A 19,993-nucleotide genomic window follows, 5' to 3' on the forward strand; every position below is an offset into this window, starting at 1 on the left:
ATAATATATGTCACACACACGCGTAACACATTAACTGACACTTTGCGCTGAGGGGAGTGCAACGGCATCTTTCGTTTCCGTTCAACACAAACAATTCGAAAAAAAAAAAAAAAATCAACTGCCCGTAAGGGATAGGTATGTCCAGTTTGTTCAAGATTTCCGTGTTGGCCCCGGAAATTGTTCGAGATTTTCGCGTTGCCATTACTAACGAAATAGAGGGACTAAAACGGGGAACTGTACCGAGTTTGAGATTTCCGTGCTCGAGTGTAATCCCATTCCAAGACAAAGACAGAAAGCAACTTGGAAAACAGATAATATACTATAGAAGACGCAGTGTGACCACCTGCCCACCATGGGAGGTCAAAGACCCCACCCAGACAATCAAAATTAAATTGGACAAGTAAAACACAACATTTCACTCTCCATGCACCTTTATTCCTTCTCAATTTTTTTCTTCTCAAAAGGTGTATCCATAAATTAGCAATGAGTCTGTACAAAGTGTTTCATGTGAAATGAGAGATAAAACCCTATAAGAAACTACAAGAGAGGAAGGGAAAGATAATGAAGTGAAAAATATACTAAAAACCAGAAAGAGCTGCCAAACATTTTAAAGATTTTTTTTTTACTATTATGGCAATGTCAAAATTTTAATGGAGCAAACTAAACAAGCTGCAAATTCCAAATCGAATTGTACACTGGTCTATTTCTAAAAAAAGAAAAATATTTTCAAATGTTTGAAGAAATTGCTTGGTATAATAATTACTTCATGAATTGTTCAGCAGTGCGGTGAATGAAAAAAAAAAGTTTTTTATTGTAATTTATGTATGGCAACTCGCTCTGATTGAAATGGACAGAGTCTGTTTAATTATCCACAGAATTATTATACTATAGCTATTATACTGAATTCTGAGACAGAATAAGGGAGCCGAAGAGCATTACATGTGTCTAATTGAGTGCATAAAACATTATTTCACTTGTAATAATATAAGACCATTACCGAAAATGTATACAGAAATATTGAAAAAGATAATAATAAAGGATGTGATGTAACCAGAGAATTCCTCTCTTCGCAGCTTCCAAATTTTTTTTTTTTTTTGCTACCCTTCATCAATTCTTTATTAAATAGAATATATATAAAAATAAGATTGTTGTGGAGAGTAATTTCATAATGTATTGTATAGAAAATATAAGAAATAGCCGAAAAGTAATAAATACACTAATGCCAGAGAGAATGGATTTCTGGATACATCCAATTTAATCAAATGGATTATGCCAAAAGATGTTTAAATTTCTTTTTTCCCCCCTTATTTCCATATTAAATAATTTTTGTGAAAATTTGGTTTCAAGAATTTTGAGGTATTCGTAGTGAGTACATACATTATAACATAATATGGTGTCAAATGCCAATTTTGATCACAGAATTAAGTAGTAACGACGATAAATTGAACCAATGAAAGCCTGCTTGTCTTAAGCAGCACATCATTTTTTTAAATACACTTGGAAAATACAATTAATTCTATTTCACTAAAAGTGTTTTTAAATCTGAAATTCAGGTTGAATTAGTATTTAATTAATATTACTTTAAAAATAAATGTCTTAGACAACATTTATCTTTAATACATAAAATCACTATTTTATACAAATAAAGGCAGTGGCCCTTAAAACAAGCAGGCTCTCAATGGTCAAACTGTAAGAGTCAAAGAAAAGATCTTGTATTTCTTACAAACTTTTTGTAGTAGTATAGTGTCTATAAATTTTGCAGTCAAAATCTTAGAATAACAATGCTATGACAAGAGCCAAGAGCATTTGAATAAAATTCACATATATCGTAACTAAATGTCAACGTTGTTAAAGCTATTTATACTATAATATTAACAAAAAAGTATAGACTGCAAATATATATAATTGTATATGAAAATGCAAAATTAGATCCAGAATAAGAAGAAGTGTTATATGATTTAAGGAGGGGGATGGAGAGAGGGGGAAGAGAGAGAGAGAGAGAGAGAGAGAGAGAGAGAGAGAGAGAGAGAGAGAGAGAGAGAGAGAGAGGGGGGGGGGAGGGGTGAAGAGAGCGAGCGTAGTATTTATTTTACAAAATAAAAACTCTAAATAAAAAGGAATGGAGAGGATGGAGACTCCAAGCACATGAGAGTGCTTGTTGTCTCATTGATGTCACAACACTGTTCGTCATGTAGTAAGGGTTTCATAATCAGAGGAATATAACCCAAAAGAAGAAAAAACAAATATTACAAAACTCACATAAAATGGCAGAGAGAAAATAAAAAACATCGACCAAGCTACGCTAGAGCAGGAAACAATATTTATTTATATCACTAATTTCAACAACAAACGAGGAATGACAAAGAAAAATTGAAATAAATACTATATTAAATGATAAATTACAACCAGGTTTACAAAAGATAATCACTTTAACATGATGAGGGTGAAAAAAGATGTTGTCTCGATCTCCGAGAAATGGTTTCCAAAAAAAACAGAATAAGAGAAAAGTTTCCGGGATTCTTTACTTTGTCCAATAAAACCAATAAGCCACAGTAACTGGGACTGTCATTGATTTAGAGTTGAAAAACTCATCTGTTCTGAATTTACCTTTTTTTAATATTCTTTTATCGCTCAATATTGCCAAATCAAATTACTTTTATAACTAGGAGTCTTAAAAGTGTGATAAATGCATGGAATGTCACATGATTTTACATCAGAGAATTATATATATATACACACACATCGGACAATATGACACTGAACAGTATGATCAAGTTTGTAATTTCTTGTGTCTTTCCTTCCCTTTTTTTTTTTTTTAAAATCACCTTTAAAACAACCAGAAAGTATAACATGTAGATAAAGCACTGAAAAAAAAATAAAAAAATAAAAATAATCAATAATGGAATTTTTACAGTTTATCACAAATAAGATTCAGGTTATGTAAACAAGGGAAAGAAACATCAGTATAAAAGAAATTCCAATATCAAGAGAATTAAAGAAATGAAACACAATTTTTTTTCTCTTCGAATTCAAAGCAAAGGGATCTGTTATGTAAAACCCTGCACCAGCTGAAAATATTTTTAAAAGAAAAAAAACAAACTTCAGAGGTTTTGTTTCTTTATAAAGACAAAAGGCAAAAAAAATAATAATAAAAAATTACAAAACCCAACTGAAATGTCCTAAAACTTGCGTGCGTGATTCATGAGAAAAGCTTTTATTAGCACTCTACATTACAAAAAATATAGCAAGCACATAGTGTGTAATCAATTATTCATCAATAGTTACAACAGTGTTATTTATGATGTGTAAAATCTCATTTAAATGTATATAAATGTAGTGAGATATAAAATGATGAAATGGTGTAAAATGAACGACAAGGACCAGCGTTACCAATGTTAACTTTGTGATCCATCTTCTTTGGATGAGACATAATTCGTGACCATAGACGTGACAGATTTCAATCACAGACCTGCCTAGTTGGGATGTCCAAAAGTGGTGAACATGATTTTGTGAAATTGGTTATTTTCCGTTATTTGATTTGGAAATGTAGGTATTCACATAGGACTGCACAGGAATAGTGACAGACGCGTCAAAAATAAACACAAAAAATGTTGGTTTTTTTTTTTCGGGGGAGGGAGGGGGGGGTAACAGAATACCAAGAAAAGAAAATCTGTATCAATTATAAGATGCACAATTTACAGCCCGATTTACTCGATTCATTTCTTTAAAATAACGTGGTGTAATTCAGCTTGGAAACAGATCCACAGATAAATGAAATATTATTTTCATCACTTTCCTTCTGATAACATTTTTTTTAAAATCCGAAATTGGAGGAAAATGTCAAATACACGAAACTTGGAACCAATATATATATATTTTTATACATATATACTGACCAATCTGTAAAACTGGCAAGTCTGAAGTGACAGTTGATAGGTATTGAAAATGTATCACCTTCTCTAAAGAAATTACTAATCAAAGCCAATTTCAATGAGATTTCCTGAAAATTACGAATTTTTCGTAATAATTGGCAGGTCTGATAAGAGTAACTTGAGCTTTCACAAATGTCAAGGTCATAAAAAACGAGAACTTATTCAAGTTTTATCAATCCCCCTGTGAAAGCCACCCTAATCTGAAATCTCAATAGTTAACTTATTTATCTAAGAGTATTTTAACTGGGGTAAAATTGAAAAAGGATGTCATCGCTTCAATCAGGTGAACCTAAATGAGGATTATAAAAAGAGATTTTTTCTATTTATGGCAATGACCATATTGATAATACTTCATAAAGGTGATAGCTGAAGTTTTACCAGTAAAAAAACAGTAGCAAAGGTAGTTGTGGTAGCAGCAGTAGTAGTAAGAGTAAGTTGTAAAAGTAGTAGTAGTAATAATAATAGCAGTAGTGACAGAAATAGTGGCAGTAATAATAATATAAGTGGTAGTGGTAACAGTAGAGATGGTAGTATTAAAATTAGTAGTAGTAGTAGTAGTAGTAGTAATAGTAATAGTGGTGGTAGTAGTAGTAGTAGTAATAGTAGTAGTAGTAGTAGTAGTAGTAGTAGTAGCATTGGTAGTAGAAGTAGTAATGGTAGTAGCGGTGGTAGTGTAAAAAGGAGTAGGAGTAGTAAAAATATGAGCATGTCAATATATACATTATGATTAACACTATTCACAGAACCACCAACCAAAGCATTAAAAACATAAAAGCTGAATTCTTCTCTTCACTCTTAATAGTCAAAAAGTTGAGTGATAAATATACAGAACTATAGTTCATGCGACATGAAATATCATATCATATATATAAATATAAACATGAGATACATACAACAATACTCTGAGAACTTACTGTCATCCGCCATCAAAGTATTTTGAAATGAGTTTAAATATTCTGATTTCATACGTGTTATAAAACTAAACATTAAAATATTTTTGTCATAAAAATTGAAAACAAAAAATGTAATTAAAAAAATATCCAAACATCTACCCTACCCATCATCAACAAACCCAACCCTTCCCAAACTTATTACTACTTACCATATCTAATTAAATATATTCATTGGTGGGACTAAATATTAAATACATATTTAAAAAAAAAAACAAAAAAATAACAATGTATCTAAAACTTCTTTCTTCATAGATAATTTTAAAACGGAAAGAACCATCGTGATGTGTTTCGTTTTTATTTCTTAAACTGAAAAATGGTAGGAGAAAAAAAAAATTTATAATAAAAATTTTCAAAAATCATTTTCTCAATAAGAACGAACAGTCATCAACAAAAAGGTAAGATGGTAAGCACATAATTGGAATATTTGATTTCAAGTGATATCAAACGTGATCTTAATTTGGTAAAATGTGTATAAAAAATCCATTGATTTGATTACTAAAATTGGTTTCATAAATATAAATGTTTCTTTCTTGTAAACAAAAATGCAAACAAAACTTGAGTGAAATCTGTGGTCTTAAAAGCTATCGAATTTCAAGGTAAAAAAATAATTAACAGACGTGTATATTTGTTCATGATTTTTTTCTAAAACTTCCAAAAAAAAATCCAAAATCAGTTATGTAAGTTACTTGAACTCATTAAATCTTCCATCTTTCAAACTATGATAGATAATACTTGAAACTTTAAAAAAGACCATTCCTATACAAAGCCAATATTTCATTTGATCATAGAACATACACATTGTGATTCAGCCGACACTAGTTATGAATACAAGCATTCACAATTTTGTAACTCGATCCAATAAAATGGCTAAGTGGTTTCTTGTCAAATTTATACTGTTTGTTTTAAGTTATATCCTGAGGAATGTTGGCTTCTTTTTACTTGTATATGATGTAGTTCTCATCCAACAAGGACAGCAATATGAGACTCGTATTTGGAGAATTCAAGATGCCCTAAGATATGACGATATCTGCAAATGAAACAAACAAATATACCAAGTTTATTGAACAATCATGAGACTGAAATCAGCCAGGCAAAAATTAAACAAAATTATGGTAAATGGCTTCTTGACAATAAAATACACAATTATCGTGAAAATCATCATACGGCCACTGAAATGCTAATCCAAACACCTTTGCTTTTGTTTGTTTTTAAGGGTTTTATGGCGCTTGCAACACATTTAGGTTATATCAGCGCCAGTAAAAAGGAAGAAAATGGAATAGTAAAAAGTTCTAGAATTACAATTAAAGCACCCAAGAAAATTTTGTTTGTTTTTTAAGGGTTTTACGGCGCTTGCAACACATTTAGGTTATAGCAGCGCCAGTAAAAAGAAGAAAATGGGACAGTAAAAAGTTCTAGAATTACAATTAAAGCATCCAAGAAAAAGTAAGACAAAGGGGAACTGGGAACAAATAGGGATCAGATGTAGATTCCAAGAGCATACCATCAATGTTCTTAGTTTGAGATCACCAATAAGTCTCATCAGGACACAAGCACGGCCCCCACTAAGAGGAATACACTCAAATGCTTACATTATAAATTAGAACAAATATAATAATACATAACAGAGAAATGATTTACAAGGAAAAAAATATCATCTCCAAAAACAATAACTATGCATTCAACTGTTTCCCTCCCAGCCAGGACCCCGACCAGGGCCTGGACAAAACCAAGAAATCTCATTCCAAGACAAAGACAGAATGCAAGTTGGAAAACAGATATAGGGGGATAGAAGACACAATAAGTACCTCCCTGCCCACTATGGGAGCACCCAAGAAAAAGTAAGACATAGGGGAACTAAGAACAAATAGGGATCAGATATAGATTCCAAGATGTACTTCGTTTGAGATCACCTATAAGTCTCATCCGGACACAAGCACAAAATCCAACAACGAGGAACACATTCAAATGCTTACATTATACATTGAAAATAACAAATATAATAATACATAACAAGAGAGATGATTTACAAAGACAGAAATATCTCCCAAAACAATAACTATGCATTTGACTGTTTCCCTCCGAACCAGGACTCCAGCCAGGGCCAGGACAAACCAAGTGATTTCATTCCAAGACAAAGACAGAAAGCATGTTGGAAAACAGTTATAAGGGGACAGAAGACACAGTATGTACCCCCCTGCCCACTGTGGGAGGTCAGGAACCCCACCCAGCCACACACCTTTAAAATGTGAAGGGTGCGCTTAGATTAGGTACTTTGGTAAAAATCCATTTGGCACTCCAGCAGTGAGCTGATAAATGGCAGGTTTTTTTTACTTTTGAGAGATGGGTCTCAGAAAAAGTTCCATAGATTTTTTGTTTATTAATGAATTTTAATGATATATGACTTATTTTCCTCAGTGGGAATTACCCTATTGGTGTTGTTTATGTTTAAATCAATGCCAATTTAGTATATCTTTTGATCGTGGATAAAATAGGGAATAGTTTAGCTTTGATAATTAAAATATTAGAAATTTGTAAATCAAAATTCCATTGACGGCACGTGATTTAACATCTTAACAGGACAAAGTTGTATACCGCATTCCTGAAATTCGTTGCAGCAAAGTCCTTACTCAAATCCTAGCGGCCATTTTAGGCCATTTTTAAAATCCAAATGGTGGAATTGCAACAATTTCAGGTCACAAAGTCCGTTGGATAATAACAAAGGCAAATAGAAGGACAGTTTTCAACCTTTAAACCAAAATAACTTTACTTCTGCTCATCTGATTTTCAAAATTTTCGTATCATTAGAATCGTGTTGAAAAGCACTTTATAATGATATAGGTTTCATTGAGCTCAACCCAACTTGAATTTTTCAAAGAACCTACTTTCATATACGGTATCTAAAATTAAATTCAAAAGTTTATTTTAGCAATTGCCAATATGAATTAACATATCAATAAAATACATGTAAAATAATGTCTTTTTGATATATTTATGATATTTAATTTAAGTTTTTAGAATTGGCTCTATAATCATAGAAAACCTTAAAAAAAAACAACAAAAATCGAAACGAGTGGTAAATAAAGACACAAAGAAACAATAATGCAAATTTGATGGACTTTGAGATCTGTTAGTTGTCTCTGGAATTTAAAGTCTGCAATATGACTTACCTTAGAAGCTGGTGTGGTCCCATTCCAAGTCTCCATTGGGTCCCTTACCCCTGTTGGTGTTGTCATCGTCATCAGTACTGTCCCCATAGTCACCCTGCATGCTGCTTTCCTCATCGTCTTCACTGTCACTCTCTTCTGGGAAGGTGGGGTGAGCACCATCTTCATATTCAAACATTTGCTGTGGAAACGTTTAAAAATGTGTTTAAAAAATATCACTAATGATTTGATATGGCCAACAAAATGATGAGTTTTGTTCCTGAAATGAAGCTATCAAGAGCTTGCAAGTTTGTTTTTTTAATGTGTTCCAAGGACTTTACAGGGATTCCAAAGCGAACAGGACCAATGAGCACGTATGTCACTATACATCCATTTTCTGTAATTCTAGAAAAACTCAATGAAGAAAATTGAACACCTAAAATTCAAATGAAAATATTTTGGCATGCTGATTTTTACAAATTAATGAGGGAGAAATCAGTTTAACATGACTTCTCAAATTTTCGTTTTGAATCCCTTGATGTCCAATATTTGAGACGCATCCGAATCCTCATTAACCTTGACATGAATGCTCATGCTCCAGTTCAATATTTAATAGCCAAGTAGCTTGTAATCCCATTTAAACAAAGCGATTCCCTTTAAGAGGCAATATCTAAAATTGAGAAGTTCAATTGTTATAACAAAAAATCTTCATAAACCTGGACCTGGTAATAACATGTCCTTCACATTGAGAGTTGTTAATCCACAAATTCTTGTTAGAGGCAAGAATTGTCAGATTATTTTATTGATGCCTTTCTTTTTATTTATATTTTATGTTTGTTTTGTTTTGCTTTTCGTTGTAAGGTAATATGTTGTACTAATTTTCTGTCAAAATGTTGGAATACAGATATTTTGAATATCCTGACATGTTGGCTATTGAAATCACATTGTTGTCAACATTAATATTTTTAAATTGTTTTAGTTTAAATAAATCTCTGAAACAAATTATTTTTACGAGTCTTTAAAATAAAAAGTGATTTGTGCTGTAAAGCTTCAAATCTGAAGACACTGTGCACTATAGTAAAATCTATATCATTGGAAACTTGGCTCTTTAAACTGTACAAAGCCCTTTAGCGGCTATGTGGTATGACACTCGCTTTCGGATTGGAAGGTCTTGGGTTTGAGCTTCGCTCTGGCATAGTTGAGATCTTGGAAAAGCTCTTTACTCATGTTCTTTTGCTGTACTTGGGTGTAAAGTGAGTACCTGGCCACCCACAGCGTCTTTGTCGGAAAAAATTATTTGTAATATCGCCCAACAGGCATCAATATCTTGTTCTCTATGTTACATGTTGCTGTTGGTCCGGGACCCTTTGTAAAGCGCTTTGAGAATGTTAAGTGGATATTGCACTATACAAAAGCTAAGTTTTTTTTAAAACTGGATGTTATTATCCCTACCTCCTGCTCCATTGGATTTACAATAATGTTGAGTCCAGAGTTGTCCCATTCCATCTCCTCCTTCTCGTCCACCTGAACCACCTGGGTGCGTCTATGGGCTGCCCGAATACGGATCACACCCATCACTATCATGAAGAGCAGGAAGCCCACACACACCACGATGATGGCGACCATGCCCAAGTCTAAAGGGGAAATGAATTGATGTAATATTTAAGGCTTTACAATGAAAATTGTGGGAAAAATCTATATCTTATTTGTAAATCATCAAATTGTCTTTAAATGATTACTTTTTATAATATAGAAAGACTATTTAATTCCATCTCTTCATGACTGAAAAAAAAAGTGAGTCATTCAATTTTATGATCTAGTTCTGCCTTTTCCTTTAAACCCCATATTTATCTTGTTAGAGCCACTGACATATTAATTTTCACAGACAGTATATACAGTGATGCGACATAGGCTTGTTTTTGGTGAAAACTTTTATAATGTCACTAAATTTATATCCTAACCGAAAAGGGGTTAATTGGCTTCAGAATAAGTTAGTTACTTACTGGAGCTGGCAGTAACAGAGGTGTGGATTGTGTCGTGATTAGAGTGGGACAGAGACTGACGTACACCCTGGGTGTCTTGCTGGACATTGGCAGGTTGAGGGACAGGGGGGCTGTTGTCTGTGTACTGATGAACAGCTACCAGCTGGTGACAAGATTATGAAACAGAAAGAACGAGTTACAATAATGCATTTCTTAGACTCAAATAATAATATCTTTACTGAAAAAATAAAATTTGAAAAGTATTTGAAAACATAAAATAGCCATTAAATTGTAAACTGGTAATTGCTCCATACTCGGGTGATAATAAAAAGAAAAAAATTCATTCATTTTACACATACACACACTCACACCTATAAAATAAGCACATATTATGTATGAAACCATATCATGATCAACAACAATAACGCCACATTACATTGTCACATTTGAGATCTTAGCAAAATGCCCAATGTGACGGTTAGGTATAAGAAAGAAAAAAAAAAAAAAAGAGATTTATCATGAATTTAATCCAGTTTGTGCTCATTATTAATTCAGAGTTCGACAATAAAGTGAGGTTTCATTCAAATTGATAATATAATGAGAGCAAGCTGTCCTTACCCTTTCAATAAATTTGGTGCTGATAAAACGCTGGTTCTGACTAGAGCAATAAAGAGTTAGAGTCCTGTTTGCAAGCTTCTCTGGTTTGCTGTGATAGTAGTGAATGTTGCGGATCACATTTTCGTAATTGGGAATGGTGTCAGCATCTAGAAGATAAAAACATAGAACAATACATTTCAAATAAGTTAAATATTATATTGAAAAAATTAATGATAAGTTGTCTAGTTGCCACTGATATCGGCAACTTAATATTTTAAAGTGTTGTTCACTAAGAAGCATTTGCAGGTGAACCATACAATCATTGGAATCTGTCAAAAGTGTTTTTAAAAAGTGGAATAAGAGGGGTATGGCAGTGACCACTTGTTTCAAAACAATATTATGTCAGGGTGACCATGATGCTTAAATTTGAAGTTTAAGTTTTATAGAACTGGAATTAAAATAATTGCCTTCATTGAGGAGAGTGAGTTGAATAACAAACTTTTTTTTTAAACTTAAAATTTTTTATTAAAAAAAATTAATTTTGTCACCTAATTCATTCTACTTAATACCAGGTTGGCAGGGCGGGTCACCTTTGACACTATTATGATTCCCCCCAATGAATTGTGAAAGAAATCATCTTTGATGAGTATGTTTTATTTGGACAAAAAGCATCTGCTACCACCCCCACCCCCTTCTAGCACATACACAAAATCCGATTGAATGAAAAGTTAATCTTAACGTCATTTTTCATTTTTTTAAATCATTTTGTTTCACCAAAATCACTGGCAACTTACTTTTAATCACGACTCCGTCATTTGTCTCCCTCCAATCAAGGCCCAGCAGCTCCATTTGTTTGGCTGGCAAAGATAGGTGTTCAATCAACAGATTCATTGGTGGATCAGCTTTCACATGGCATTCATCAATCATGAAATCGTTGTTCTTTGTCTCTTGTGGTTCTAAAGAGGAAAAATAAAGTATTGATGATTCAGAATCATAATGAAATTCAATCATCATTTAGATTGTGGTGGAATCCAACAACGCTTCAATCTGTTTGCATATTGGTCTTGTTCAAAATGTAGGAATATCAAACAAGAACAAAAACCAAAAATCAAGTTTTAAAAATAGAAAAAAAAAAAAAAATCAGTAATAAAAAAAATGAAAATAAAAAACAAAACAAAAATACAAAACAACCAACAATTCAGAAACTTTATATCATTCTTAAATGAAACAAAGAGGCTAATGACAGTAAAGCGTTAACTTTTCGTCTTGTCAACCTTTCATTATAAGTTGAAACAAGCCACTATTAATACTTTGACTACAAACTAGCATGCCAAAAGAAATTGGATGGGTGAAATTGTTCTAGTTTCACTGTCACACGCCATGATTTGCAAGACAGTAAATGAATGTTGTGATACAGCAATCCCATGTCATGTATAAAGTTATCTCCCTCAACACATCAATAAAGTAAAGAAACAAGAAAGTTCCCTTTTTCCATCGTCAAAAGGAAATATTGTCTTGGGGTCTATTCCAAGGGAAGACTGGAATAACCCAGGTGTCTGCCATATCACAGCACCACAAATTGAATTAGGGAGAGACTTTTTTCCTGAAAACCACATAATGCGATGGATATTCGAACTAGGTATCTTTCGGGTGCATGGCAGTCCATACTACTAAGCCACTAAGCCAAACAAATCACAAAAGAAAAACAAAATCAACAAAATAAAACTCACGTTGTAACAGAGTTTTAGACAATTTCTGTGCAAGTTTCGAAGCTCTCCTGCCATTATCTTCTTCTTCCTCATCCATTTCATCTTCAGGTGTCTGAGGTTGAGCAAAAATGTGAATGTCATGGAAGATTCTTAAACCCCTCTCAAATTCATAGACCATACGAGTTAGGTTGGAGTAGCCGGTGATGACAAACATTGGTTGTTGCTGTTCCTGAACTAAGATTTTTTTCTCCAATAAAGGCAAGACAATGGTCTGTCCCTTACAGCTGTGAATAAAAAGTGAGATATTAAGTATACGAAAGCCTGAAAGAAAAGAAAATCATCCTTAAATTTTGGTAAAATAATAAGAAAAGGAATTTAGATCAAAGCAACTAGTGTGGGCAAGAAGTTCTGAAGGAATAAGATGAAAATGTTATTAACAGCAAAGGAACATGGAGTTTTTGTTATTGAATGATAAGCTGTTCAATGATTAGAGATTTACCTAATAATAATATCTTGCAAAATTGATAAAAAATGAATGTAATAACAATAGCTTGGGGAAGGAAATCATCCAAAGTCAATTAACATCAATGCCAAAAGGAATTAAGTAAAATAATAATTAATGAAAATTTATAATACTTCAAAGAGATATTATTTTTTGAGTTATGACTTTTATTGTGAGTCTGATATCATGGCAGATAAGTAAATGAAAGCAATTTCAAAAAATGCTTACATGATTGAGGTTTCTATGTTGAGGGTCCTGTACCCAGGAGTGGGATAGTTACGAGAGTTTACATAGGCCACCTGTCCCATGAGTCTGTTGACTTCCTCAACACTGCGGCTACTGATGGTGAACTCAGTCATGTCATTGTTGAAGCTCACACTCTGTGTAAGTAAAACAAGTCAAGAAGTTACAAGTTAAAAAATACTCTTTTAAACAATTTTATAAACTATCTTGACGTGAGATAGATTGGTACAAACTAATACAATCAGGTAAGCCTAACCTTAATCTTAACTTAATTCTAAGGGGGGGAATGGGTCAAAGGCCAGCCTAATTCCAAAATGAAAGGGGCAGTGGGAGCAACACAAAAACACAACAACAAAACAACAAATTAGACCATAGAAAAAGAAAAAAAAATCAGCAAAATGAAATAGTAAGCTTACTGTTCCACTGGACATGTCGTTGATGGCATGGAAGTCGAGGTTCTCCTTGCAGTGATTGAGGCATTTGATGACACGGTCACTCTCAGTCTTACCCTTCAGAACGAATAAACCTGCCATGTAGCCCTTATAGTAATTGGCAAAAGTATTGGCACGGCCTGGATGACAAAAAAAAACAAAATTGATTCACAACAATAATAGAAATCTGAAATTCATTATTACAATGTCCTCTGAGACCAAATACGAGCACAAATCTTGGTACTCATTTCATGCATAAAATCTGCAACACGATTCCACAATTTAGAGTCTTCAATATTATCTGAGGCTTAAAAAAAAAATAAGAAGAAAAAAAACCCCCAAAAAACCCCAAAACAATCAGCTGGTTTCATAACGCATTCAGATTAACATTTTACTCTACACAATATTAACTTAAATCTTAAAAATGCATGAATAAATTAAACATCTAATGATCCAATATGAATGAGATGGAAATATTGTAGACTCTTTGTTGATTACATTTTGATTATAAAGCAAATTTGGAATGGATCTTATTTGACACTATTTATTTTTTTTCTCATTCGAAGATTGTGAGAACTGTGCCTAAGATTACGGGAAAATGTGAGATATTTCATCCGGGAATCAATTTAAACATACCCATCTCTTTCACCAAAACAGATACAAAGAAAAAAATAACAAGATGACCATAATCTTACTGATAAGGCTTGCCCGAGGTAAAGTCATAAAACCTCAGTTTCAGGGGCGGTTTGGGTCTAATTATTAGGAAAATCCTTTAAAAAATTGATTTTGAGATTTTGGTGGAAAACGATATTGTATTATCTTAGAAATAATGTTATTAAAGTCCAACTTCTTAAAATAGACTATAAAGGCACGGAAAACACAGTCGAAAAGGGTACAGGTAGTAAGAAAAGAGTGAAGAACGGAAAGCCATTTTGCTATTTTCTTAATATGATACTGTGTCAAATATTTCCCAGAATCTATTCTATGAAACTGTCTGAAAATGTCCAGTTATCACAGAGATAATTTATTATGTCACCATTGAGAGATTTTTATAAGGTATGTGTATTTTGAATTATAATCCAAATTATAAAATTTTAACATAAATTTTGTCATAACATTTTGATTCTCAACTTTGTAATGTTCTAATAAAAACTCCATTTTAACCTATAATGACGTTACAGAATAATTTAAATCGCCCAATATAGGTAAAAACATTTTTTAAAGAAAAGACCCAAACTGCCCCTTACGAAAATTCCCATGACTTTTTTATAGTTCTATATGAGTTGTTAATGAAGAAAAAACCTGTAATACTGTAAAATAAATTTGTGCAGAAGTGAGCTACGAATATATTGGTTGGAGTTAATTCATACTTCAAACAGAAAAACCGTTCTACTATGTTTTCTCATTATTTTATGAACTTTTTGCAACTCGACTTTTCTTATTTTAATTTTTTTTTTACCTTGCCAACAAGCTCCCACAACAAGTTTAGTAGTGTGAACCTTCTTGGTTTTGTGGAGAGGCCAGTCATCAATGATTTCAAAGTTGTCCTCATCAGTCAAAAGGAGCTTGCCATCAATGTAAAGTCGGACCTGTGAATAGTAGCAGGTAATCTAAAGAATTGTTGAATGGTGGTGTTGTGAAGCAATAGTTGATAACAGTAGATGACAGTGTCCAGGGATTATCCTACTTAAAAATGAAGATAAAACGTTGCACTACATTCAGACTGGTCTGAACAAATGTTTGCCTTTTGTAATAATTCTTAACAAAGAGGAATCTCATGTGCATAACTTTGTGATTGAAAAAAAAAAAAAAAGTGACAGTACAAATAATGAAACTTATGTGAAACCTTAAGTACTGATACTTCTGTTTCTTTCTTTTTTTAACAATGCTAAACCACAATATGAGTCAAAATAAAACATATTATGGGACAGAAGTTTTGAGAGAGCAAGATAAACTTACACCACCATCTCTATCATTTTCATCAAAGTCTACGCTGACAGCATAGTGATGCCACTGGTCATCAACCACTTGGGGGATATGCCAACGGAATTCAGCAGGACGGAACACTTGCATGTCTTTTGGTGACTTAACATCCTCAGCTTCACGGCGCAATAGCAAGACAAGCTTTTCTCCATGAATGTACAATCCATAGTGGTGACGGCTCATGCCTGCAATTATAACGTGCATTAACTAAAAATATTCATCATCCAAAACAATTTATTTCAGTAATTTTTTTCCCCCATTTTCTTATTAAAAAAGCTCATCAATATAAATACAAAGTTGAGTTGAGTCAATTAATTTGAGAAATTTTATACATAAGTCAAATCAAAGTTATTTATTTCTTGTCGAGAGGTTATTTTACCACTGTGGGATAAGGAGTGTTTAAACAGATTTCCACATCCTTCATAGTACTCTTTAAAATTTTTTTTATTAATTCCTTCAAATTTATTTTCTGTAGTAACTAAATTTTTCCTCACCATCTCCATCTGACATGCAAACAATATGCTCCTTGGGTGATTTTGACTGTCTATCATAAAGTTGAGAGTCGTCATGTCGGAGCCAGGCAGAAATGGTGAAATGTTTATGTAAGACGTGGTTGAAAACAGATTCGGGCACCTCCAAGGCATTGGACTGGCCATCAAAAGCAAACACCTGGTCCATTTCATGGCCATCGTCTGTTGGAATGTTGTGAGCCCACTCTGAACTCTCAGGGGATGGGAGAAGATCTACTGTATCACCGCTAGCTCCTGTGTTTAATAGATCCGTATTAAAAGTTGGATTTAGTTAAATTGACTCAGGATACTTTAAAGATACATTCAATGAATGTTACATTTTTAAAAATAAATGAAACCAAGATATTGAATTTTTTAAAAAAACAAACAATCCCATATATTTCATTAGGATTTGATTTGGTTTAATTAAAACCACTGTTGCAAAAAAAAAATAAAAAATAAAAAAAAATAAATATACATATTAGAAACTCCCAAACCAACAAACAACTAAGAGAATTAACGAATTGTTAAATTAGTCATATTTTCTTAAAAGTTCTGGCAAATATATCATTTAAAATTGCTATCAAAGGGAAATGGAGAGTGGTGGCTACCATTTTGGTTCACTTCAATGACAAAAAAGTTATCTCAAACATTTAGAAGACTAACGCTAAATCTGTAACCAGAGCTATTTGAATGATATTCCAATAGAAGAGAGGATTGAAACATTCAATCATTAATCTTCGTTTCAAGCAACTTTCCTTTATTGAATATTTTCTCTGCACTGCCCAAGCTTACCACACATCTTCCTCTGAGAGATGACAGAGTAAGTATCTCTGTCACAGCCTTTGCCAATGTGCTTGGTTGCCAGAGTAAGTTTGACATTGACCTGTTGTGGGGTACACTCTCCATCACAAATGTTCAATAGTGCTCCTTCAGCCAATCTTTGCTGCCCAGATCCTGCCCTATAATTGATAATATCTTTGAGACCAGACCAGCCACTACGGCATCTTTCATGGAGGGCTAGGTTGATAAAAACAGGTTGAGAGCTGCGACCCCCACAATCCTTGGCAATAGCCTATAAGGAAAAAAATATAAAAAATAATTACTATAATCATCCATATATATTGATTTTCAGAAAAGAACCCACAACACAACAAATTGAAATCTACTTTATAACTAATTATACTTTAAAGATAAACACATTCAATGAATGTTAATTTTTTTTTAAATAATAAAACCAAGATATTGAATTAAAAAAAACAAAAAACAACCAAAAATACAAAAAGCATTACTAAAACTACAATAGATCAAGGTCGCTTTGCACATCAAGTATTCAAAATTCAAAGAAAATTAATAAATAAAACGGACAGAAATAAAACGTAGGAAACGGTGATATAATCTTGGTTCCTATACACATGCTTGATTAATCAATATATGATATTAAGAATATGAGCCAACCTCCAAAATAAAGTTGTGATGGACGTTGTAGTCAAGAGGTTCCTTATTGCGCAGATGTCCATCTTCTGTCAGCTCAAATGGGACATTAGGGGTAAGCAATTCATAACCACAGATAGTTCTGTAGGCCTCAGAGCTATCGCGGTCAGTGGCATGAATCCTGACGATGGAATCGTACATCCTGCCTTCCTCGACATTAGCAAAGTAAGAGGCATTGTCAAACACAGGTGAAAACTCATCAACATCCAACACCTTGATCTTAACAACAGCTCTGGGAATAAAAATAAAATTTCCTGGTGAAGCATACATCTCTTTGCTATTTGTATAATCAGTACATTCATTTGAATATGCCTTCTAGCCAGATTCAATTATCGCTATGAAAAAATAAAAATAAAACCTTGAGGTAATTGAATTGATATAAACACCCGTCGAAAAAATAGGAACATTGAATGGCACTAAAAGAAAATACAATAGAAAAACATCAATCGACTGCTTTTATTGGAAAAAAAAAATAGGAGGCATGAGAGAGAGAGAGAGAGAGAGAGAGAGAGAGAGAGAGAGAGAGAGAGAGAGAGAGAGAGAGAGAGAGAGAGAGAGAGAGAGAGAGAGAGAGAGAGAGAGATGAAATTAAATTTAAAAAGGAGAATGAAAATAAAAAGAATGTTCTTATTGAACACAATATGGGTAAAGCCAATTTGAGAAAATGTACAAAAATATAATCCTTTTATATACAAATTGATATACAGGGTGTTCTAGTTTCATTTTTTCATTTATTGATTTATGCTACAGATTGTAAACTGCTTTGAGCATGTTTAGTGGATATTCCGCTTTATAAAAGCTCATTTAGTATTGTGGAGATTTGGCTGAAAAATACTTTGCTTCACTGAAGAAAAGGTCACGTAATTTTATATCCAATTTAAATAAGACTGGAACTATTTTAGAGGAATTTGTACCCTGTAGACACAATAAACAAAATACCTAACAAAGTTACAAACATAATTTCACACAACTGTGACACCTACATCAAACCTGCTACAGTCATATTCAAAATCTAAGCCAACCTAAAATACCTCACTTCCATCAATTAACCCGTTGCTTGACAGAACATCCGATTGCCCGCCGATCATGGCAGAACGCCTGATTGCGACTGGTGATTCCCCATATCAAGAGCTTTGTTTTGAAGCTCTTTTTGGTCAGGAAAATACAATACTATATAAAAAATGCAAATTTCCGAAAGTACGAGAAGAATGAAAGTGAAAGTAAATTTTTACCATATCTGATTTTGACAATTATTAGCGAGGTTATGATTTTTTTTAATTTGGTGCAAAAAACTAAGTGAAAATTTTTTTTAAAATGGCCCTCTATTTCCCAAATTCTTTGGTTCTTGAGACCATGTCAAATGATGATGACGATGTTCATAGTGATTCTGGTGATGAATTGGACATTGAAGTTAATTTTGAAATGGAAGAGACATCGCTAGAACCCAATATTGATGGAAACAGTGATCCAGAACCAATCCAGAGTGGTCAGACTCGGACATCCTAAACAATGCCAAACTAGAGGATTTTTCGGGCCTAACATATATGTTTCTTGGCATCAAAATGTAGATAAACTGTTCCTATATCTAACACAATTTAAAATATGAAAATCCCACTAAAAGAGATGGCACAATGATTTTTTTTGTGACACATAAATTTTCTCCCTGTCCTTGGTTGTTGGGATTAAACTTCCTGAGATTGGACTGTCAAGCAATGGGTTAATATAAAATTGTCAATTAGAAAATGTCACATGGAATTATGAGTAAATTAAAATGTATCCATTTATTCTAAGTTTGGATTTTAAAAACCTAAATACTGATGGAAAAATCTGAATTTAGTCAAAACTACCCCCCCCCCCCCCCCCAAAAAAAAAAAAGAACTGTATACTAAACTATCAATAAAAGGCAGCTATGTCAAATGCATGAGATGCCAATCTTAACATTAATCAAACATGAAAAAAAAAATCACTTACGGAGCAGAGGCCAGAGAAGGTGAACCACAATCTTGAGCAATGATGTTAAATTTGTAGTATTTGTGCTCCTCATAATCCAGTGTCTTTCCCTGTTTTACTCTTATCTCTGCAGTTCCAGTAGCTCTGTCCACAACAACAACCTCAAACGGAAACGAGTCATCAATTGGTCTCTTCCCACTTGGCTCAATCACATAGGCACAAATAAATTCTGAAATTCAAGATTTAACAAAAATAAATAACTAGATTAAAACATCATTATAAAGTATTTCATTTTCTACCATCATTATGAATGGATCACTTTCTACAAAGATGTGGAAGCCTGTGAGCTTGTAAAAAAATACCTGAAGTTCATGTGATAAATGACGAAAAAATCTTAATAGTTTTCAGATGCAACCTTCAGGCACTATTACCAAAAAAAAAAAAACCCAACAACTACTAAGAGCATAAATCCAAAAGTCACACAGACATAAATGTAAAAGACATTTCAGCAATCCGATTTCAATTAAAAGTATTCATGTTTTGATAAACCAAAATAAAAAATTAA

General features: G+C 33.0%; 1 protein-coding gene across 1 annotated transcript in view; it reads right to left on the reverse strand.

The window, feature by feature from the left end:
* Window positions 1–413: 413 nt before the first annotated feature.
* LOC144970315 (calsyntenin-1-like) overlaps window positions 414–19,993 on the reverse strand; it is a 27,308-nt gene continuing 7,728 nt past the window's right edge. The window contains exons 3-17 of the mRNA XM_078909820.1: window positions 19,450–19,657; window positions 17,443–17,710; window positions 16,780–17,059; window positions 15,970–16,239; window positions 15,452–15,660; window positions 14,952–15,081; window positions 13,478–13,632; window positions 13,047–13,198; window positions 12,338–12,600; window positions 11,402–11,563; window positions 10,629–10,774; window positions 10,032–10,173; window positions 9,481–9,662; window positions 8,053–8,230; window positions 414–5,912 (exon numbers count right to left, since the gene is read on the reverse strand). Of these exons, the coding sequence (XP_078765946.1) occupies window positions 8,054–8,230; window positions 9,481–9,662; window positions 10,032–10,173; window positions 10,629–10,774; window positions 11,402–11,563; window positions 12,338–12,600; window positions 13,047–13,198; window positions 13,478–13,632; window positions 14,952–15,081; window positions 15,452–15,660; window positions 15,970–16,239; window positions 16,780–17,059; window positions 17,443–17,710; window positions 19,450–19,657 (2,744 nt within the window). The 3' untranslated portion in view covers window positions 414–5,912; window position 8,053. The remainder of the gene's footprint in view (window positions 5,913–8,052; window positions 8,231–9,480; window positions 9,663–10,031; window positions 10,174–10,628; window positions 10,775–11,401; window positions 11,564–12,337; window positions 12,601–13,046; window positions 13,199–13,477; window positions 13,633–14,951; window positions 15,082–15,451; window positions 15,661–15,969; window positions 16,240–16,779; window positions 17,060–17,442; window positions 17,711–19,449; window positions 19,658–19,993) is intronic.

This window comes from Berghia stephanieae, chromosome 4 (assembly GCF_034508935.2).
Source record: "Berghia stephanieae isolate SIO BIC M18660-M18661 chromosome 4, UCSD_Bste_1.3, whole genome shotgun sequence".
Taxonomy (NCBI): Eukaryota; Metazoa; Mollusca; class Gastropoda; order Nudibranchia; family Aeolidiidae; genus Berghia; species Berghia stephanieae.